The following is a 24094-nucleotide window of genomic DNA, read 5'->3' as shown; positions in this document are numbered from 1 at the left end:
GGTTGTAGCCGAGGATGCGGATCTGTGGGAGGAGACGCGGTCTTAGCCGAGGATGCGGATGTGTGGGAGGAGACGCGGTCTTAGCCGAGGATGCGGATGTGTGGGAGGAGATGCGGTTGGAGCCGAGGCTGCGGAGGTGTGGGAGGAGACGCGGTCGGAGCCGAAGATGCGGATGTGTGGGAGGAGATGTGGTTGGAGCCGAGGATACGGAGGTGTGGGAGGAGACGCGGTCGGAGCGGAGGTGCGGGAGGAGACACGGTCGGAGTCGAGGATGCGGAGGTGCGGGAGGAGACGCGGTCGGAGCCGAGGCTGTGGAGGTGTGGGAGGAGACGCGGTCGGAGCGAAGGATGCGGAGGTGCGGGAGGAGACGCGGTCGGAGCGGAGGATGCGGAGGTGCGGGAGGAGACGCGGTCGGAGCGGAGGATGCGGAGGTGCGGGAGGAGACGCGGTCGGAGCGGAGGATGCGGAGGTGTGGGAGGAGACGTGGTCGGAGCGAAGGATGCGGAGGTGCGGGAGGAGACGCGGTCGGAGCGGAGGATGCGGAGGTGCGGGAGGAGACGCGGTCGGAGCGGAGGATGCGGAGGTGCGGGAGGAGACGCGGTCGGAGCCGAGGCTGCGGAGGTGTGGGAGGAGACGCGGTCGGAGCCGAGGATGCGGAGGTGTGGGAGGAGATGTGGTTGGAGCCGAGGATACGGAGGTGTGGGAGGAGACGCGGTCGGAGCGGAGGTGTGGGAGGAGACACGGTCGGAGTCGAGGCTGCGGAGGTGTGGGAGGAGACGCGGTCGGAGCGAAGGATGCGGAGGTGCGGGAGGAGACGCGGTCGGAGCGGAGGATGCGGAGGTGCGGGAGGAGACGCGGTCGGAGCGGAGGATGCGGAGGTGCGGGAGGAGACGCGGTCGGAGCCGAGGCTGCGGAGGTGTGGGAGGAGACGCGGTCGGAGCCGAGGATGCGGAGGTGCGGGAGGAGACGCGGTCGGAGCCGAGGATCTAATGAAGTAAACTGTATTGGACGGACAGATGTACAGGAGCAGAGGAGATCTAAGAGTAGATGTCATGGAAGTTGAGGAGACTCAGGGTTACCTCTTAGGTGAATAATGATTAATGTGTGGAGGACATAAACTGTAACCGGAGGCTACAGTCGTGTGGTTCAGATCGTGCCTATAAACTGTTTTGTCTCTTCCGTAAGCTGCTTTGTGGAGGACGCCACAGACCCCACAGGTAATGTCTCCTTTTTCTCTCTATGCTAGGGTTGTTTATTAGTGTGTTGTGTCCTGTGCCAGTACAGGTCCGCACTGACTTTTCTGGTATCGTCCCCCTCTTCTTAGTGTTTTTGAGATCAGATTTGCAGTCTGTGTTATATAAACCCTATGAAGGGTATATAACGGAGCATCACTACGATATCCCTCATCCATTTGTCCCAATTGCCTCCTCCGCAAAAGTGTTTTTTAGCCATTGATAGCCTTCAATCGGGCTCTGCCCTAAACTGGCGCACTTCTCCCAGTGTACATGGTATTGGTATTTCATACTGTACATAATGTTAGTCTGGAATTTGGGTGACGCGTTGAGAAACTGCCAAATCAAACCCCTATCATTCACCAGCCAACTCCACCACTTCTGCTGGCTCTGTGTGCTGACATGTGTGCAGGTCCATCTGCCTCCATTTCTTCTCCACGACCCCTCACTGCCTCCTTCCCGGGACTGTGCGCTGCTGTGACCAGAAGTGCTGCTTTCTTTTTCTCTTGTAATATTGTGCTATCCCTGTCTGTCCTGTCTTCTCTACAGATGGGCAGAGATCGGTGTGTGGTGGCTGGGACCTCCAGAGGCTGTGACCTGAAGGCTGCAGGTGGGCAGGGATCACGACAGTAGCACCTTCTTTCTAAATCATGGCAGTAACTCCCATAAATCATAAGATGTGGAGGGAGGTGGCTCATTGCTGGTCGGTTGTGTGCGTGGCTGATAAATCCTAGCATTTGTGTCTCTGTAAGAAGGTTTTATTCAATTTGTGTTTGGATCTATTGTCTTATCGCCTTCTCTTTTTTTCTGTACATCACTCCATTTCATACATAATCAGTATCGTCACATGGTTCACATTCATGAGATGTCCAAGAAAAATGGTTCATCACCCAGATCTTCAGAAACTTCACAAATAACTTGCTGATCCTTCATCATGTTGATCCAGGGAGCTCTACAGATATCGAATCCATGCTCACGATTTTTAGAAGATCCACAGATACAAAAAAAAAACTCATTCATATGATCTTTAGGAAATCTACAAAGAAATAACTCATCATAACTACTGTTCTCAAACTCCCAAAGTCAACTGGTCCATGAGCATTATCTTCATCAAAATCAACTCAAATAAGTAGGCCTTAATCATCATGACCTTCAGAAGTTCATGCAGGTTGTTCAGATGAGCCACAGATAAATGATCCGATGTTCAGAACCTCTGCAATTAAGTTATCAATCCTCATGGTGGTCTTCAAAGCTCCTGAGATAAAGGATGCATCATGATGTTTAGAACATCCGCTGATAAATGATCTGTCATAATGATTTTAAGAAGCTTCACAAATCGATTCCCCCGTCATAATCACTATGATCTAAAAGGATCCGTCATCGTCATGTCCATTAGAACTCTGCAGATAAATGAGGCTTTATACTTGTGATCTTCAGGACCTCCACAGATCAGACATCATCCAGATCTAACCATTCTCCATCATTGTGATGATTTTCCACGGTTGTAGTCATTCGAGCAACAAATTTTCAAGACTTTCCTGATGACTTCTTCTGGTGCTAATGTTGAAGAAATCCTACAGCGAGGACACACTGTCGTCCATAATATGTAATGTTCTGAGTGCTTGACTGACTGCGGATCTCTCATCCCACTGTGGTGAATGGAAGACTACCTCTGAGTAGTGGCCTATGGCTGCCGTCCTGCTGTCTCCACCCAACAGTTGACAGGTTGGAGAACTACCTCACTGCCACCCACAAACCTCCCATGACACGCAGAAGCTTCTATGGTAGAGCGGATGAAGTGGGGTTCTGGATGATCACATTTCTAGTTGGTCAATGCACCATGCATGGTTCCTGCCACCAGGACAGCCTGGCTGCTGGTTCCTGGTGGTGGTGGCTAGTACCCAGTTCTTATTTTGACCACATTTCCTTATTTGTAAAAAAAAAAAAAAGTTTAATAAATTGCGATCTTCTGGAATTAGTTATTTTCTGTCACTGGTGAGGTCACTGGTGAGAGTGAGTGTCCTGGTGACCGGCTCTGGGTGGCTGTGATGTGTAGTAGGTCTGTATGTTATCATATGGCTGCAGACCAGCAGCTAAGGACACAGTCTGCGTCACAACAAGCTGGGGGACATCGGCAGATGGGTGTATGGGCATTGTATATTAATGGGTGATTTGGTCCTGGCCGATGGATGTTGGTCACCACAGTGTGACACCTCAGTGTTCTCCTGGTTGTCACTAATGGAATGATAATGGTTTCATAATTTTGGTAATTGGAGAAAATCACTCATCATTGCTGCTGTTGTTGTGTGTGCTTGTTCCTTTAAACAGCCGTCGTTGCATCCTGAAAATTCTTAAAATTATCACAATCTAAGGAGCTGGAACAGTGGAAACGTTTACTGTCCGTAGACGGTCGTGTTAGCAGCTGCACGTCACGCTGAAGCCTGGACCTCACTAGCACGGTGACGACATAATGGGGATATAGAGACGAGTTCAGCGTAGGAGAGGTACTAGACTAATTCTGCTGCCTACCTTACCAATCCATGTAATGAGGGTCTGACCATGGTTGCACGGACAGGCTGAGACCCAGCCATGCCATTTATCAGATGCGAGGAGTTGTCCTCCCTATAACCCATGTACAGTGATCTGGACATCTGCACTTACCCTACAGCGGCTCCTGGGTTGGGGTCACGGAGTCAACTACTCACTGGTGTAGGCTGGCAGAAATGGGTCTGGTGCACACACACCCATACTGCCAAACTGGAGGGCACTACAGATCCCAGCCTTCCTAGTCTCAGTGGCTTGCAGGAGCTTTCACCACCTGAGGTCGCCTCCTGCAGAACTAATACTGTGGCGCCTGGTGACAGACATGGCAGGAGCAGGTCCCGGAGGAGATCCGAGTACAGTGGTAGGGATTGGCCTTCTCACAGTGCAAGGGTTAGTCGACGTGGAGCAGGGGCGCCATTTGCTTTCCAAGGGGGGCGCCAACCTCCGCTGCCAGGTAGGGAAGAGAGAAGGGGGAAAGCAGACGATGACCGACCCTTTACTCTTGAAAGAAATGATGAGCTGTAGCCCAACACTGGTCGTGCTGAAAAAGTGGCGGAGGAGTGTGAGGAGCCGGCCACAGACTAGAGACTACTGGACGTAGAGTGGAGTCCACGGCTCTAAGGGATGCAGACTTCTTCCCAGCTCTGGTTACGTCGATCTTGTTGTGTTTTATTAGAGATTTGCTTGCTCTTCAGGTTAAGGTGCACAATAATATGTTAATGGACCGGGAGGGGCGCCATGAGGGACAGTTCACATGTTCACATACCATGCTCACGTAGGCCCCTGAGGCGGAGATGTGCGGGCTGGATCTTGTGTATACAGAAGGTCATACGTGAGATTGGTAATACGGTAAAGCAATCATTCCATTCCTCTCGTTAGTGTCCAGGGGGCCTCAATGAAGCCATTGTTCCCCCAGTCACTAGTCCCATTATGGGAATGGGGTTAGTAGGCCCAGTTGAGCCAACACCACAGGGGGTCTCACATTGCTGACCTAGGTGAGGGGCTCATCCTCCGGGGGCTGTTGGGGGGGTTGTTTCCTGGGGGCCAGGCTCAATTCCAGGGGGGGCGGTTTTGGGTATTTTGGCTACTGGCTAGGTAATGGGGGAGAGTTGTTTCCGCCTAGAGTTGGATAACGTTCTATGGTCATGGTATCCATCCTCTGAAGGAGCATAGGCTGTGAGTGCAGACTATATCTGTGGGAGATAGAAAAGCTGTGGGCCAACCAAAAGTTGGATTTGGTGGGTATCACCTGCTACGGGGGCAGTGGAACTACCGGTCCCAGGTTGGGATCTTGTGCACTGGGACCATCTCATTGTGGCCATCTACTTGGTGTTGCTGTAAGGCTGTGGACATAAGAAATAAAACTAATTGCATCATTAACCTGCTGAAGTGATTGATACAACCTCAAACCTTCTCAATATTTTCAACAATTTTGGTTCTCAAGTCCTCAGACAATTCTCTTTTCCTCTTTCTGTTCTCCATGCTTAGTGTGGCGCACACAGACACACGATGCAAAGATTCAGGTGTGATTTTTATGTTGCCCACACCTGTTACTTGCCACATGTGGGTGTGAACAAGCAACACATACTGGAAACAAAGCTGTTTACCCACAATTTTGGAAAGGTGCCAACAATTTTGTCGAACCTACTTTTGTGGTTTTGTGTGAAATTATGTCCAATTTGCCTTTTTTTTCTCTTTTTTTTGTGTTGCTTGAATACACACAGAGGAATAAACCTGTGTATAACAAAATGTGTGTAATTGCAATAATTTTGTATGTATGAGGTATATTGAATTCATCTCCAGACTGGTCGCACCGTGTGGACATGTCTCAGAGCAGCTGGGAGTCGTATACAACATATAGGAAGATGTTGGCATCAGATGTAAGACGATACCGAAACTAACAAAAGCACAACATAGAGAAATAAGACGAGACAAAAAGTTAGAAAGAACATATGTAAAATGTTATTAGATTTGTAAGACAACAGTCCAATATAATAGTTGTATATTAGAGCATAACAAAGATGGAGGACACAGAACTGCTCAAAGATTCAACATCAGACATTTGCTTCTTCTGTTATAAACGTGGAAATAAATAAAGGAGAAAATGGAGCTCCGAGAAGCTGAAGTAGAGGACGACTATAGGGGGAATGTAACGTGACAAGGCCTCCCGGGAGCAGCATAGGATGGATGGAGGATAGATGGTGCCAAGAACTGGGGTTGGCTGAAGCTGAGGAGGCCTTAATATCAACCCAGGAGAAGGTAACTGGTGAATGATCCAGAGCCACGGTCATTCATGAGATAATGGTATAGACCTTGACAAAGAAATCAAAGCAAAATTCAGTGACGGAAATCAGGGCCGCATGGTATGGACACGCTGATATCCTGCTGAATGGAAGATGGATCTACATAGATAACATTGAGGTAACGAGGCTACGGAGTGCTTAATGATGGGGAGATGAGAAGACCGATAACATGGAGGCGAGGAGGATGAGGGGTCATTAATAATGGAATGATGAGCAGATGAGGAGGACATGGACTTCTTCATGATAGCTCTAACTCTCATGGAACCTAACATGGAGGTAAGGAGGATGTGGAGTCACTATTGTTGAGGCAGAGAGAAGATGCTGATAACATAGTGGTGAGAAGAGACGAGTCAATGGAGGGGCAATGTGATAAGTACACAGGTAGCATTGAGGTGAGGAGGGTGTAAATTATTAAGGGTACCGTCACACATTGAAATTTTCATCGCTGCGACGGCACGATTCGTGACGTCGCCGCGTCGTATAATCATCGCTCCAGCGTCGTAGACTGCGGTCACACGTTGCAATCACGGCGCTGGAGCGATGCCGAAGTCCCCGGGTAACCAGGGTAAACATCGGGTTACTAAGCGCAGGGCCGCGCTTAGTAACCCGATGTTTACCCTGGTTACCAGCGTAAATGTAAAAAAACAAACCGTACATACTCACCCGTCGGTGTCCTTCAGGTCCCTTGCCGTCTGCTTCCTGCTCTGAGTGCAGCCGTACAGTGAGCAGAGCGCAGCACCGCTGTGATCTGCTCTCACTTTCCGGCCGGCACTCAGAGCAGGAAGCAGACTGCAAGGGACCTGAAGGACACCGACGGGTGAGTATGTACGGTTTGTTTTTTTACATTTACGCTGGTAACCAGGGTAAACATCGGGTTACTAAGCGCGGCCCTGCGCTTAGTTACCCGATGTTTACCCTGGTTACAAGCGAAGACATCGCTGGATCGCTGTCACACACAACGATCCAGCGATGTCAGCGGGTGATCAAGCGACGAAAGAAAGTTCCAAACGATCTGCTACGACGTACGATTCTCAGCAGGATCCCTGATCGCAGTAGCGTGTCAGACACTGCGATATCGTAACGATATCGCTAGAACGTCACGAATCGTAACGTCGTAGCGATGGAAATTTCAATGTGTGACGGTACCCTAATGGTGGGGCACTGATAAGATACTGACTACATAGCTGTAAAATCATTAATAAGACAATGAGGACACATAATTACACACCTTCCTCCCGTGTCTTATCAATGACAAGATGGAAGGAGAGTAATGGATGTGGAGAAGACAGAATAAACACATATGAGGGGGTAAAGTGAAGCCAAGAACAGCCATGTAGATCATGTAACAGTAGGTTATCAGTGTCTGGGCCATGAGTGGTGACTAATGATATCGATGATGTAAGAGTAGGTCATCATAGTCGAGGCCAGCAGTGCGGATTACTAATACAGATGATGTAGGACTAGGTCATCAATGTCTGGGCTGTGACTGGTGACTACTGATACAGGTGATGTAGGAGTAGGTAATTAGTGTCTAGCGATATGAGTAATGTATACTGATACAGATGCTGTAGTTGTAGGTCATTAGTGTCTGGCGATATGAGTAGTGACTACTGATACAGATGCTGTAGCTGTAAGTCATCAGTGTCTAGTTATATGACTACAGGTGACGTAGTTGTAGGTCATTTATGTCTGGGACAATGAGCGGTGACTACTGATACAGGTGATGTAGGAGTAGGTAATTAGTGTCTAGCGATATGGGTAGTGACTACTGATACAGATGTTGTAGTTGTAGGTAATTAGTGTCTGGCGATATGGGTAGTGACTACTGATACAGATGTTGTAGTTGTAGGTAATTAGTGTCTGGCGATATGGGTAGTGACTACTGATACAGATGTTGTAGCTGAATTAAGTCACCCGAAAAAAAGGTCCTATTATTTCATTGTGTATAAACTATACTTAAATCCAAAATAAGTCTAAAATTGCCATATCCACAATGCAACAAGACTCAAAACACAACTTCCAATAATTTAAATATTGTAATGTTTATTAATAATTATAACTTGTATTTAATCATTATTTATTAGTAACAAACCTCCAATGTAAAATGGAGCGGATACATACACATAACATCAATTTCCAAGCCTATATGTGAGCAAAAAACAATATATATATATATATATATACAACCACTGCCTCTGACAGAAAACAACAACTGTCCCACAATAGGTGGCAATCTATCCCTTCTATGCCCATAGGTGCATTTACATATTAAACACAAAGTGCATCTGAAAAAATGAATCGGAGCTTCAACTTATTTCACTGCCATCCAGCATGTGTATGAAGACGCTCACTGCCTCATTAAAATATTACCGATGCACACTGTGAATTAAATAATCGGGCAATAGAAAGGGTTTTTACTCACATAAGGAGGGTGACACGGACATCATACCTTATGTGAGTAAAAACCCTTTCTATTGCCCGATTATTTAATTCACAGTGTGCATCGGTAATATTTTAATGAGGCCGTGAGCGTCTTCATACACATGCTGGATGGCAGTGAAATAAGTTGAAGCTCCGATTCATTTTTTCAGATGCACTTTGTGTTTAATATGTAAATGCACCTATGGGCATAGAAGGGATAGATTGCCACCTATTGTGGGACAGTTGTTGTTTTCTGTCAGAGGCAGTGGTTGTATGTATATATATATATATATATTGTTTTTTGCTCACATATAGGCTTGGAAATTGATGTTATGTGTATGTATCCGCTCCATTTTACATTGGAGGTTTGTTACTAATAAATAATGATTAAATACAAGTTATAATTATTAATAAACATTACAATATTTAAATTATTGGAAGTTGTGTTTTGAGTCTTGTTGCATTGTGGATATGGCAATTTTAGACTTATTTTGGATTTAAAGATGTTGTAGCTGTAAGTCATCAGTGTCGAGTTATATGACTACAGATAACGTAGTTGTAGGTCATTTATGTCGGGGACAATGAGCGGTGACTACTGATACAGATGTTGTAGCTGTAAGTCATCAGTGTCTAGTTATATGACTACAGATAACATAGTTGTAGGTCATTTATGTCTGGGACAATGAGCGGTGACTACTGATACAGGTGATGTAGGAGTAGGTAATTAGTGTCTAGCGATATGAGTAATGTATACTGATACAGATGCTGTAGTTGTAAGTCATTAGTGTCTGGCGATATGAGTAGTGACTACTGATACAGATGTTGTAGCTGTAAGTCATCAGTGTCTAGTTATATGACTACAGATGACGTAGTTGTAGGTCATTTATGTCGGGGACAATGAGCGGTGACTACTGATACAGATGCTGTAGGAGTAGGTCACCAATGTTGAGGCCAGCAGTGCTGATTACTGATAATGTAATGGCACATAATAAATGTCTGGCGATATGAGTGGTGACTACTAATGCTGATTGTGATGACACAGCATTTTATCTTAACTAACCAGCCTTCTATTTTCAGTAAGCCAGGAGGAATAGACTGTTATCTATATGTTGACTTTTGAATTTATGCGTTTGTTCTTCTATATAGGAGTAAGTCTTCAATGTCGAGGGCAATGAGTGGCGACTACTGAAACAGATGATGTAAGAGTAGGTCATCAATGGCGGGGCCAATGAGTGGTGACTACCTATACACATGTCTTAGTTGTAGGTAATCAATGTCGGGGGCCATGAGTAGTGACTGCCGATACAGATGTGTTAGCTGTAGGTCATCAATGTTGGGGGCCATAAGTGGTGACTACTGATTCAGATGATGCAGGAGTAGGTCATCAGTGCCCAGCGATATGAGTGTTGACTACCAATACAGATGACGTAGGAGTAGGCAATCAATGTCTATGCCAACAGTGGGGCCATGAGTGGTGACTACTGATGTCTATTATGTAGAGTAAGGTCAGGTTATGAAATGAGTGGTGACTACTGACACAGCTGTTGTAAGAGTAAGTCATCAACGTCTGGTGATATGAGTGGTAACTACCGATCCACACTATGTAGCTGTAGGTTATCAATGTCTGGTGATATGAGGGGTGACTACTGAATCAGATGTAGCTGTAGGTCATCAATGTTGGGGGCCAAGAGTGGTGATTACTGATACCGATGTTACAGAAGTAAGTGATCAATGTCTGGTGATTTGAGTGATGACTATACAGATTATGTAGCTGTAGGTCATCAATGTTGGGGGCCATGAGTGGAGACTACTGATACAGATGATGTAGCTGTAGGTCATCAATGTCGGGAGCCATGAGTGATAACTAACTATACTGATGATATAGCTGTAGGTCATCAATGTCGGGGCCACGAGTGGAGACTACCGATACAGATGATGTAGCTGTAGGTCATCAATGTCGGGGCCACGAGTGGAGACTACCGATACAGATGATGTAGCTGTAGGTCATCAATGTCGGGAGCCATGAGTGATAACTAACTATACAGATGATATAGCTGTAGGTCATCAATGTCGGGGCCACGAGTGGAGACTACCGATACAGATGATGTAGCTGTAGGTCATCAATGTCTGGTGATTTGAGTGGAGACTACCGATACAGATATTGAAGCTGTAGGTCATCAATGTCGGGGGCCACGAGTGATAACTAACTATACAGATGATGTAGCTGTTGGTCAACAATGTCTGGTGATTTGAGTGATGACTAACTATACAGATGATGAAGCTGTAGGTCATCAATGTCTGGTGATTTGAGTGATGACTAACTATACAGATTATGTAGCTGTAGGTCATCAATGTTGGGGGCCATGAGTGGAGACTACCGATACAGATGATTTAGCTGTAGGTCATCAATGTCTGGTGATTTGAGTGGAGACTATCGATACAGATATTGAAGCTGTAGGTCATCAATGTCGGGGGCCATGAGTGATAACTAACTATACAGATGATGTAGCTGTAGGTCATCAATGTCGGGGCCACGAGTGGAGACTATCGATACAGATGATGTAGCTGTAGGTCATCAATGTCGGGGGCCATGAGTGATAACTAACTATACAGATGATGTAGCTGTGTAGGTCATCAATGTAGGGGGCCACGAGTGGAGACTACCGATACAGATATTGAAGTTGTAGGTCATCAATATCGGGGACCAAGTAGCACACATGAACTCAGAAATTCAGAATGAATGGTACACAAACGAACATGATCAGAAAGCGTAGAGAAAAATGAGAAGTTGTTGCAGAAGAACTGATTGACATGCCACCTCTGAGCAGTAAATCATGACCCTGGTTCTAAACAATAAAAGAACAATAGAAACAAATGCACAGGGAATGAAATCTATTAGAACACGTATGGATCTCACAAACACGGAACATATCATGCCTGAAGCATGTCAGTCATGTACAAATGTTCTGTCGGTTCAGTAACTGGAAGACTTGCGATTGTTATGGTGCAAGAATACAGGAGTAAATGTGGAGGCGCCGTGACCTCTATATACAGAGTAACGCAAAGCTATAAAGTATTACACAGGTCATATACAAGACACAGCAGAGACATGCTACCTATATGTACAAAGACAGAACGATGCAATCAGACAGGCCAGAACATGCACGTCTACAGACACAGAACACTTTACAAGTAGAAGGAAGACACTGCCTGCATGGTGGAGAACATACGCTTTATTAATGGGCACCTGGCATGGCGTAATGGGCCGGGGACAGCACCAGGTCCAGAATGCACAGGTAGGCTCAGGCCCGTACACAGTGCACACAATCTGCTCATATTATACGGTTCTGACCTGCAGAATGGCCTCAGCCTAGAAGCCAGCACCTGGTAGAAGACCACGCACCAGATGTTCTCACGAGGGTAAAGACGTGAATGTACTGATGATAAAATCATGTGTATGACCCTATTGTACCATCTAAATTCTACTTCCGCAGTGTCTGTAGCAAGTCTTTTCTACCAGGACAGTAGATGGGTGGTCAGGTCACTAGGCAGGGCGTCTCCAGTCCCACCATACTTATGGATGGGCTGTGGTTACCTCACTGGATGAAGCTCAAGAACATTTTTCACAAGTATCCGGTGCGTTTCCATCAACCATATGCTGTATGGAGCACACATCATTAGCCGTGAGATAGGACTGTCCATCCACATGTGACTGGAGAGTCTTTGCATCTCTGTACTGAAAGACACGTATCCCGATCACTGGGCCGTCTGATTAGGTTTCTTTAAGGCAATAACTAAAAATATTACAAAAATAGATTTTGGTCCTGAAAATAGAAGATATAGAAGATGAGCATCCTTGTGGACACTCCTCGCTGCAGAGTAACGCCCTTCATCATTGTATATAGTGACCTATGGGCTGTAGATTGGGGGCTGCCGGTACGAGATCTGCTGTGTTGCCCCACACCATCATCATTGACGTCAAATGCTGCAGCCGATAATCTGCTTCCCATTCTGTGAAATATGAGGAGTACACATGTAAACCAGTGTCACACCAGATAAATTCTGGAGTTCGGGGCCCTTCTCTAGTGACTGTCAGGACTTGACAAGAAAATTCAGTTCTGTACCTGGGGAACACTATAGACTCTCAGATCTCAGGGATCACGAAGTCTTCTAGACTCATGGAAACTCACGACTGGGACTTGGCACCAAGAGACAAGAAAGATTCACACACAAATGTTCCCAGCTCACGGCACTGGCTCCAAGAATCTGGAAAGGTTATAGTTTGCGAATACAGAGGGGAACTCCAGAGTCAGAGCTCGGGTCCCAGGAGCGGGAAACGTTCTAGATCCATACGGCCGCGTACTGGGGAATTTTCGATGACCAGAAACATTCAGCTCCTCAGCGAAGAGACTGCACTGAAGGACAAACCGCTGGGCGAGAACGAAAAAGAAAAGGCACTCATCTAAGATTCAGCGGTAAAACCGTCCTGGGGTTCCAGAGGAACGGTCACTGAAGTCACCGCAACGTGGCCAGACCTCATGAGGGACAGAAACCGAAAAGTGGCAGCGAGATATCCAGACGCGTGGTTACACAGACAGCACTGATCAGCCAACTGCTCCCCAATACTACCACCAGAGGAATCCAACAACCGTCCTCCAGCTGTACATCTACTAATGACTCCCCCTCACATAGGACAGCGACGTGACTCCCATTTAACTCGTACATGGGGAGGTTGACTTCCATCATATATCAGTCCGGCAGACGGTAAGTTGTAGCACTGGCACAACCCCCAATATACAAGAACCTGGAGAGAATGTTTCCACCCGTATTGAGCTGTTACTCAGAGTAATGTATAACCCTCATTATGGTGGTTCCTGTTGGATGATACGATACCCTGGACCAGAGCAGACCCCCATTGTACTATACTAGCAGTAATACCCCTATTATACTGGCACCAGGAGGTAATGATAGTTCTTATTAACCTAATATGACCGGACCCAGTTTTGGGGTGTAGCTATTATATGGAGGTCACCAAATGATCTTTATAAATATAATTATGGATGGGAAGCCGAGAGTTACTGAGAGGTGTGGAGACACAGCGCCGTGTCAAAACTGGTGGGTAAAGAACCGTTATAACTGGATCCATAACCATGGATGTGATCTGAGCGTGTCGTTGTCTCTGGGAGGTCTCTTCTCAGTGGTAGTGCTCCATCCAGGCTGTGGCTGGACATGCTCTTCTTACATAGTGTATATGGAGTATGACCCACATACAGGTCTGCACTCGGCATCTTCTACACCAGGTGGACATCTCAAGGTGTTCAGGTCCCACAGCTGGAGAGATGTCACCTGCACGTGGCAGAGGAGATGAAATGAGCCCTTGGGAAAGCTCCGCTGGTGGCAGAGTTCCATATGTATTGCTATAAGGAGTCTTCAGTCAGCAGCAGGCCCAGGACGTCAGGAGAAGAACTGGGCCAGTACCGGGCGACACTATACCTCAATAATATTGACGGACGGGGCCTTTTTCTGAAAAGATGACAAAACAACATTAAAAGAATCTAAAATGGTGACACAACGTCCATTAAGGACTCCATACACATTATGAGACTAGCAGGATCAGACAGCAGTCTATTGTTTATGGTGGCCTCCCGACTGATGTCAGGAAAGAAGCCTCCGGGATGTCAGAGTTCTGCCACCCAACCCCTTTCCTCTCCAGCAGATAAGCCATCACTAGAGGAGTCTGCAGTGGACTGAGGAGGCAGGGGAAAGATGTGCTCTGTAGAGAGGAGCAGGAGAGAGTGGAAGGGTAGAGAGCGGCAGGAGAGGGAAGCTGTGTAGGAGAGAAGCAGGAGAGTGAAGCTCTGTAGAGAGAGGCCGGATGAGAGTGGAAGGGTAGAGAGGAGCAGGAGAGAGTAAAATGGTAGAGAGGATAAGGAGAGTGGAAGGGTAGAGAGAGGCAGGAGACTGGAGATCGGTAGAGAGGAGCAGTAGAGTGAAGCTCTGTAGAGAGAGGCCGGATGAGAGTGGAAGAGTAGAGAGATGCAGGAGAGAGTAAAAGGGTAGAGAGGAACAGGAAAGAGTGGAAGGGTAGAGAGGATCAGGAGAGGTAAGCTCTGTAAGGAGGTGCAGAGGAGCTCTGAAGTGCTTTGTAGAGGAGAGCCCTGTAGAGAGGAGCAGGAGAGAGTGATATGGTAGAGAGAGGCCGGAGAGTTGAGCTCTGTAAGGAGGTGCAGGATAGTGGAGCTCTGTACAGAGAGCCAGGAAAGGTGAGCTCTGTAGGGAGGTGTAGAAGAGTAGAGCTCTTTAGAGAGGAATAGGAGAGAGTGAAAGGGTAGACTGAGGTGAGCTTTGTAGGGAGCTGCAAAAGAGAGGAGCTCTGTAGAGAGGAGCAGGAGAGAGTGAAAGCGTAGAGAGAGGCAGGAGAGGTGAGCTCTGTAGAGAGGGGCAAGAGAGAGTGGAAGGGTAGAGCAGGTTAGAAGAGCTCTGTAGAGAGAAGCAGGAGAGAGAGTAATGGTGGTGAGAGTAATGGCAGAGAAGCAGGAGAGGAGCTCTGTAAAGAGATGAAGGAGAAAAGCTCTAGAAAAGTGCAGGAGAGAGTGGAGCTCTGTAGAGAGGAGCAAGAGAGAGTGGAAGGGTAGAGAGGGGCAGGAAAGGAGCTCTTGAGAGGTGCAGGGGAGAGTGGAGCTCTAGAGAGGGACAGGAGAGTGGAGCTCTGTAGAGAGGTGCAGGAGAGTGGAGCTCTGTAGAGAGGGGCAGGAGAGAGCAGAAGGCTAGAGCATGTCAGAAGAGTAAAGCTCTGTAGAGCAGAGGGGTAGACAGGGGGAGGAGAATGGAGCTGTGTATAGCGGGGCAGGAGAGGGTGGAAGGGTAGAGAGGGTTAGGAGAGTGGAGCTCTGTGAGGAGGTGCAGGAGGGAGTGATGCTGTGTAAAGAGGTGTAGGAGAGAGATGCTTTGTGGGGGGCAGCAGAGACTCATACTCTAGAGAGAGAGTGGTGCTTTGTAGAGAAGTCAAGGAGAGTGGTGCTCTGTAGGGGGGCAGGAGAGTGGAGCTCAGTAGAGAGCAGCAAGACAGTGAAGCGCTGTAGAGAGGGGCAGGAGAGAGTGGAGCTCTGTAGAGAGCAGCAGGACAGTGAAGGTCTGTAGAGAGGGGCAGGAGAGAGTGGAGCTCTGTAGAGAGCAGCAGGACAGTGAAGGTCTGTAGAGGGGCAGGAGAGAGTGGAGCTCTGTCTGTAGAGAGGGGCAGGTGAGAGTGGAAGGGTAGAGAGGGGCAGGAGAGTGGAGCTTTGTGGAGAGGAGCAGGAGTGAAAGGGTGCAGATGTGAGCTTTGTATGGAGGTGCAGGAGGGTGGAGCTCTACAGAGAGGAGCAGAGGAGAGTGGAGCTCTGTAGAAAGGTGGAGAGAGGGGCAGGAGAGTGGAGTTCTGTAGAAAGGCGCAAAAAAGCTCTGAAGTGCTCTGTAGAGAAGAGCTCTGTATAGAGGAGCAGGAGAGAGTGTAATTGTAGAGGGCAGGAAAGGTGAGCTCTGTAAGAAGTTGCAGAAGAATGGAGCTCTGTAAGAAAGGTGCAGGAAAGAACGATGCTGAAGTTGGTTTCTTATTCAGCAGTTTCTTATTCGGCTATTTTTTATTTTCTGGTTTTTTCAGGTTTTTGTATAAAAATAAACCATTCTGAGTATATAATAATATGCGGTCATGTGTCCTTTTGTGAATACACTTAAAAACAGATACAAAATTTAGAAGGCTGGCACAAAAATGGGCATCAAAGTGGGCACTGAGGTATGGTATTGAAGGGGTTAAATGCCTTTGTGCCACTGATCTAACACCTGATTTACATACCTACTGATGCCCCACATGAAATCCATGTCACTCCAGCCTGGCACAAATGGGTTCTGGGCATCAGAACTGGCATCAAAGGGGGCAAATCACCCATTTTCACAGATTTGAATAAGTAACAGCTATTTTTGAGGGGTTAAATGCCTTTGTGCCACTGATTTAACACCTGATTTACATACCTAGTGATGCCCCACATGAAATCCAAGTCACTCCAGCCTGGCACAAATGGGTTCTGGGCATCAAAACTGGCATCAAAGTGGGCAAATCGTACATTTTCACAGATTTGAATAAGTAACAGCTATTTTTAAGGGGTTAAATAGCTTTGTGCCACTGATCTAACACCTGATTTACATACCTACTGATTCCCCACATGAAATGCATGTCACTCCAGCCTGGCACAAATGGGTTCTGGGCATCAGAACTGGCATCAAATTGGGCAAATCACCCATTTTCACAGATTTGAATAAGTAATAGCTATTTTTAAGGGGTTAAATGCCTTTGTGCCACTGATCTAACACCTGATTTACATACCTACTGGTGCCGCACATGAAATCCATGTCACTCCAGCCTGGCACAAATGGGTTCTGGGCATCAGAACTGGCATCAAAGTAGGCAAATCGTACATTTTCACAGATTTGAATAAGTAACAGCAATTTTTAAGGGGTTAAATGCCTTTGTGCCACTAATCTAACACCTGATTTACATACCTACTGATGCCCTACATGAAATCCCAGTCAATCCAGCCTGGCACAAATGGGTTCTGGGCATCAGAACTGGCATCAAAGTGGGCAAATCACCCATTTTCACAGATTTGAATAAGTAACAGCTATTTTTAAGGGGTTAAATAGCTTTGTGCCACTGATCTAACACCTGATTTACATACCTAGTGATGCCCCACATGAAATCCATGTAACTCCAGCCTGGCACAAATGGGTTCTGGGCATCAGAACTGGCATCAAAGTGGGCAAATTGTTATGACCCCAATGGCGAGGGTCTCAGAGATATCAGCAAGTCTGCGAAGTAAAACAATCCAGCTCATAGGGCAGTGGTAACTGGGTTGACCATATATCTACTCCTAACGCCAACACTAGAAGTAGCCGGGGAACATGCCTACGTTGGTCGCTAGATGTCTCGCGCCAGCCGGAGGACTAACTACCCCTAGAAGAGGAAAACAAAGACCTCTCTTGCCTCCAGAGAATAGACCCCAAAAGTTGGATACAAGCCCCCCACAAATAATAACGGTGAGGTAAGAGGAAATGACAAACACAGAGATGAACTAGGTTTAGCAAAGAGAGGCCCACTCACTAATAGCAGAATGTAGTAAGATAACTTATATGGTCAACAAAAACCCTAACAAAAATCCACACTGGAGATTCAAGAACCCCCGAACCGTCTAACGGCCCGGGGGGAGAACTCCAGCCTCCCTAGAGCTTCCAGCAAGGATAGGATACAGATTATGTACAAGCTGGACAAAAATGCAAACAAAAACCATAGCAAAAAGCAAGAAAGCAGACTTAGCTTAATCAAGCAGGAACCAGGATCAGTAGACAAGAGCACTACAGATTAGCTCTGATATCAACGTTGCCAGGCATTGAACTGAAGGTCCAGGGAGCTTATATAGCAACACCCCTGACCTAACGACCCAGATGAGCATACAAGGAATGATAGACATACCAAGAGTAAAAACACTAGTAGCCACTAGAGGGAGCCAAAAGGTAAATTCACAACAGTACCCCCCCCTTAGTGAGGGGTCACCGAACCCTCACCAAGACCACCAGGGCGATCAGGATGAGCGGCGTGAAAGGCGCGAACTAAATCGGCCGCATGCACATCAGAGGCGACCACCCAGGAATTATCCTCCTGACCATAGCCCTTCCACTTGACCAGGTACTGAAGCCTCCGCCTGGAGAGACGAGAATCTAAGATCTTCTCCACCACGTACTCCAACTCGCCCTCAACCAACACCGGAGCAGGAGGCTCAGCAGAAGGAACCACAGGCACAACGTACCGCCGCAACAAGGACCTATGAAATACGTTGTGAATGGCAAACGACACCGGAAGATCCAGGCGAAAGGATACAGGATTAAGGATCTCCAATATCTTGTAAGGACCAATAAATCGAGGCTTAAATTTGGGAGAGGAGACCTTCATAGGAACAAATCGAGAAGACAGCCATACCAAATCCCCAACACGAAGTCGGGGACCCACACCGCGGCGGCGATTGGCAAAACGCTGAGCCTTCTCCTGTGACAACTTCAAGCTGTCCACCACATGATTCCAGATCCGCTGCAACCTATCCACCACAGAATCCACTCCAGGACAGTCAGAAGGCTCCACATGTCCCGAGGAAAAACGAGGATGGAAACCGGAGTTGCAGAAAAATGGCGAAACCAAGGTGGCAGAACTAGCCCGATTATTAAGGGCAAATTCAGCCAACGGCAAGAAGGTCACCCAATCATCCTGATCAGAAGAGACAAAACACCTCAAATACGCCTCCAGAGTCTGATTAGTTCGTTCCGTTTGTCCGTTAGTCTGTGGATGAAAAGCGGACGAAAACGACAAATCAATGCCCATCCTACCACAAAAGGATCGCCAGAACCTGGAAACAAACTGGGATCCTCTGTCCGACACAATATTCTCAGGAATGCCGTGCAAACGAACCACGTTCTGGAAGAACACAGGAACCAGATCAGCAGAGGAAGGCAGCTTAGGCAAAGGAACCAGATGGACCATCTTGGAGAAACGATCACATATCACCCAGATGACAGACATGCCTTTAGACACCGGGAGATCCGAAATGAAATCCATAGAGATGTGTGTCCAAGGTCTCTTCGGGACAGGCAAGGGCAAGAGCAACCCGCTGGCACGAGAACAGCAAGGCTTAGCTCGAGCACAAGTACCGCAGGACTGCACAAATGACCGCACATCCCTTGACAAGGAAGGCCACCAAAAGGACCTGGCCACCAGATCTCTGGTGCCAAAAATTCCCGGGTGCCCTGCCAACACTGAGGAATTAACCTCGGAAATGACTCTGCTGGTCCATTTAGCAGGCACAAACAATCTGTCAGGTGGACAAGAGTCAGGCCTACCAGCCTGAAATCTCTGCAACACACGTCGCAGATCTGGAGAAATCGCTGACAAGATAACTCCTTCCTTAAGAATACCCTCAGGTTCAGCGACTCCAGGAGCATCAGGCACAAAGCTCCTAGACAGAGCATCGGCCTTCACATTCTTAGAACCTGGTAAATACGAGACCACAAAGTCAAAACGGGAGAAAAACAATGACCAGCGGGCCTGTCTAGGATTCAGGCGTTTAGCAGACTCGAGATACATCAGATTTTTGTGATCAGTCAAGACCACCACCCGATGCTTAGCACCCTCGAGCCAATGACGCCACTCCTCAAATGCCCACTTCATGGCCAATAACTCCCGATTGCCCACATCATAATTTCGCTCTGCCGGCGAAAACTTCCTAGAGAAAAAGGCACAAGGTCTCATAGTAGAGCAACCAGGGCCTCTCTGCGACAAAACGGCCCCTGCCCCAATCTCCGAAGCATCCACCTCAACCTGAAAGGGAAGTGAGACGTCAGGCTGGCACAAAACAGGCGCTGAAGTAAACCGGCGTTTCAACTCCTGGAAAGCCTCCACGGCAGCAGGAGCCCAGTTAGCTACATCAGAGCCTTTCTTGGTCATATCCGTCAGCGGTTTAACAACGCTAGAGAAATTTGCGATAAAACGACGGTAGAAGTTAGCAAAACCCAAGAACTTCTGAAGACTCTTAACTGACGAGGGTTGAGTCCAATCATGAATAGCTCGGACCTTGACTGGATCCATCTCCACAGCAGAAGGGGAAAAAATGAACCCCAAAAAGGGAACCTTCTGTACACCAAAGAGACACTTTGAGCCTTTTACAAACAAAGAATTTTCACGCAAAATCTCAAAAACCATCCTGACCTGCTCCACATGCGAGTCCCAATCATCAGAAAAAACCAGAATATCATCCAGATAAACAATCAAAAATTTATCCAGATACTTCCGGAAAATGTCATGCATGAAGGACTGAAAAACTGAAGGTGCATTAGAGAGCCCAAATGGCATCACCAAGTACTCAAAATGACCTTCGGGCGTATTGAATGCGGTTTTCCATTCATCGCCCTGCTTAATGCGCACAAGGTTGTACGCACCACGAAGGTCTATCTTGGTGAACCACTTGGCACCTTTAATCCGGGCAAACAAATCTGACAACAACGGCAAAGGATACTGAAATTTGACAGTGATCTTATTTAAAAGCCGATAATCAATACAAGGTCTCAAAGATCCGTCCTTTTTAGCCACAAAAAAGAATCCCGCACCAAGAGGGGAAGAAGATGGACGAATATGTCCTTTTTCCAGAGACTCCTTGATATATGAACGCATAGCGGTATGTTCAGGTACCGACAGATTAAACAGTCTTCCCTTAGGAAATTTACTGCCTGGGATCAAATCTATAGCACAGTCACAGTCCCTATGAGGAGGCAGTGCACTGGACTCAGACTCACTGAAGACATCCTGATAATCAGACAAATACGCCGGAACTTCCGAAGGCGTAGAAGAAGCAATAGACACAGGCAGGGAATCCTCATGAATACCACGACAGCCCCAACTAGACACTGACATAGCCTTCCAGTCCAGGACGGGATTATGGGTCTGTAACCATGGCAGCCCTAAAACAACCAAATCATGCATTTTATGTAGAACGAGAAAACGTATCACCTCCCGATGTTCGGGAGTCATGCACATGGTAACCTGTGTCCAAAACTGCGGTTTATTTTCTGCCAATGGTGTAGCATCAATACCCCTAAGAGGGATAGGATTTTCCAATGGCTCAAGAACAAATCCGCAGCGCTTGGCAAATGACAGATCCATAAGACTCAGGGCAGCACCTGAATCTACAAACGCCATGACAGGATAAGATGACAGTGAGCAAATCAAAGTTACAGACAGAATAAATTTAGGTTGCAAATTACCAACGGTGACAGGACTAACAACCTTAGATATACGTTTAGAGCATGCTGAGATAACATGTGTAGAATCACCACAGTAGTAGCACAAGCCATTCCGGCGTCTATGAATTTTCCGCTCATTTCTAGTCAGGATTCTATCACATTGCATTAAATCAGGTGTCTGTTCAGACAACACCATGAGGGAATTTGCGGTTTTTCTATCACATTGCACCGAATTAGGTGCCTGTTCAGACAACACCATGAGGGAATTTGCGGTTTTGCGCTCCCGCAACCGCCGGTCAATTTGAATAGCCAGTGCCATAGTATCATTCAGACCTGTGGGAATGGGAAAACCCACCATAACATTCTTAATGGTTTCAGAAAGACCATTTCTAAAATTTGCAGCCAATGCACACTCGTTCCACTGGGTCAGCACGGACCATTTCCGAAATTTTTGGCAATACACTTCAGGAACAATCCAAGAAAAAACACCAAAAACAGGCAGAGATGCTTACCTGTCTGAATAGGCCTCAATACTAATGCACAAGCAGGATGCAGCGGACCCAAATGAAATAGCAAATGCACAGGTGCAATACCTGATGAGACAGCCAGCCTTCAATAAGGGTTTGGCCGTGAGGTGCACCCGTGCACTAAGATAAAAACTGTATGTGGCGTGTTCACACAGGGAATGCAGGCATCTGGCTCCAGCCTATTAATAACGCCCTATGGCGGGCTGCCCAGTGCCAAAATGCATCCCGTGTGAACAGAGGCCAATACCTTACATATATTTATATGTTTTGTTTTTGCACGTATATCTTTTTGCAGGGTGCAGCTGGGCCCAATTGGTTCTGTGCACTGTGGCCTCTGTTCACACGGGATGCATTTTGGCACTGGGCAGCCCGCCATAGGGCGTTATTAATAGGCTGGAGCCAGATGCCTGCATTCCCTGTGTGAACACGCCACATACAGTTTTTATCTTAGTGCACGGGTGCACCACACGGCCAAACCCTTATTGAAGGCTGGCTGTCTCATCAGGTATTGCACCTGTGCATTTGCTATTTCATTTGGGTCCGCTGCATCCTGCTTGTGCATTAGTATTGAGGCCTATTCAGACAGGTAAGCATCTCTGCCTGTTTTTGGTGTTTTTTCAATACACTTCAGCCTCGTCCTGACCCTGAGACATAGCCAGCAAGGCTTTTTCTGCCTGAATCTCAAGATTGGGTTCCTCATAAAGCAAACCGAGCGCCAGAAAAAACGCATCAATGTCAGCCAATGCCGGATCTCCTGGCGCCAGCGAGAAAGCCCAATCCTGAGGGTCGCCCCGTAAAAAAGAAATAACAATTTTCACTTGCTGAGTGGAGTCTCCAGATGAACAGGGTCTCAGGGACAAAAACAATTTACAATTATTCACGAAATTCCTAAACTTAAACCTGTCTCCGGAAAACAGTTCAGGAATCGGTATCTTAGGTTCTGACATAGGATTTCTGGTAACATAATCTTGTATGCCCTGCACACGAGCAGCCAGCTGGTCCACACTTGTAATCAAGGTCTGGACATTCATGTCTGCAGCAAACACAAGCCACTCAGAGGTAAAGGGGAAAAGAAAAAAAATGAGAGAGAGAAAAAAAAACTCAGAATTTTCTTTCTTATAATCCCGCTTCTGCAATGCATTTAACATTTAATACTGGCCTGGCAAACTGTTATGACCCCAATGGCGAGGGTCTCAGAGATATCAGCAAGTCTGCGAAGTACAAAAATCCAGCTCATAGGGCAGTGGTAACTGGGTTGACCATATATCTACTCCTAACGCCAACACTAGAAGTAGCCGGGGAACATGCCTACGTTGGTCGCTAGATGTCTCGCGCCAGCCGGAGGACTAACTACCCCTAGAAGAGGAAAACAAAGACCTCTCTTGCCTCCAGAGAATAGACCCCAAAAGTTGGATACAAGCCCCCCACAAATAATAACGGTGAGGTAAGAGGAAATGACAAACACAGAGATGAACTAGGTTTAGCAAAGAGAGGCCCACTTACTAATAGCAGAATGTAGTAAGATAACTTATATGGTCAACAAAAACCCTAACAAAAATCCACGCTGGAGATTCAAGAACCCCCGAACGGTCTAACGGCCCGGGGGGAGAACTCCAGCCTCCCTAGAGCTTCCAGCAAGGATAGGATACAGATTATGTACAAGCTGGACAAAAATGCAAACAAAAACCATAGCAAAAAGCAAGAAAGCAGACTTAGCTTAATCAAGCAGGAACCAGGATCAGTAGACAAGAGCACTACAGATTAGCTCTGATATCAACGTTGCCAGGCATTGAACTGAAGGTCCAGGGAGCTTATATAGCAACACCCCTGACCTAACGACCCAGGTGAGCATACAAGGAATGATAGACATACCCAGAGTAAAAACACTAGTAGCCACTAGAGGGAGCCAAAAGGTAAATTCACAACAGCAAATTGCACATTTTCACAGATTTGAATAAGTAACAGCTATTTTTAAGGGGTTAAATGCCTTTGTGCCACTGATCTAACACCTGATTTACATACCTAATGATGCCCCACATGAAATGCATGTCAATACAGCCTGGCACAAATGGGTTCTGGGCATCAGAACTGGCATCAAAGTGGGCAAATTGCACATTTTCACAGATTTGAATAAGTAACAGCTATTTTTAAGGGGTTAAATGCCTTTGTGCCACTAATCTAACACCTGATTTACATACCTACTGATGCCCCACATGAAATCCATGTCACTCCAGCCTGGCACAAATGGGTTCTG

The 24094-nt window shown here is 46.9% G+C and overlaps 2 protein-coding genes across 11 annotated transcripts in view; one reads left to right on the top strand and one right to left on the bottom strand.

The window, feature by feature from the left end:
- LOC143808856 (low density lipoprotein receptor adapter protein 1-B-like) overlaps positions 1 to 24094 on the top strand; it is a 100193-nt gene that overhangs the window by 16997 nt on the left and 59102 nt on the right. The window contains exons 9-11 of one of the 8 annotated variants that reach the window (XM_077291981.1): positions 1186 to 1217; positions 1782 to 1842; positions 2071 to 3205. The exons of 3 other annotated variants lie outside the window; for them this stretch is intronic. In XM_077291981.1, coding sequence (XP_077148096.1) covers positions 1186 to 1217; positions 1782 to 1828 — 79 coding nt within the window. In that variant the 3' untranslated portion in view covers positions 1829 to 1842; positions 2071 to 3205. Of the gene's footprint in view, positions 1 to 1185; positions 1218 to 1781; positions 1843 to 2070; positions 3210 to 24094 lie in introns of those variants that run through there. 4 more of the 8 variants (XM_077291978.1, XM_077291980.1, XM_077291983.1 and 1 more) reach the window with 4 other exon arrangements.
- FNDC4 (fibronectin type III domain containing 4) overlaps positions 9005 to 24094 on the bottom strand; it is a 65705-nt gene continuing 50615 nt past the window's right edge. For all 3 annotated transcript variants that reach the window (XM_077291973.1, XM_077291970.1, XM_077291971.1), the window contains exon 7: positions 9005 to 14023. In XM_077291973.1, the coding sequence (XP_077148088.1) occupies positions 13988 to 14023 (36 nt within the window). In that variant the 3' untranslated portion in view covers positions 9005 to 13987. The remainder of the gene's footprint in view (positions 14024 to 24094) is intronic.

This window comes from Ranitomeya variabilis, chromosome 2, assembly GCF_051348905.1.
Source record: "Ranitomeya variabilis isolate aRanVar5 chromosome 2, aRanVar5.hap1, whole genome shotgun sequence".
Taxonomy (NCBI): domain Eukaryota; kingdom Metazoa; phylum Chordata; class Amphibia; order Anura; family Dendrobatidae; genus Ranitomeya; species Ranitomeya variabilis.
The sequence above is the reverse complement of the archived record's forward strand: the minus strand, read 5'-3'. Positions and strand labels throughout refer to the sequence as shown.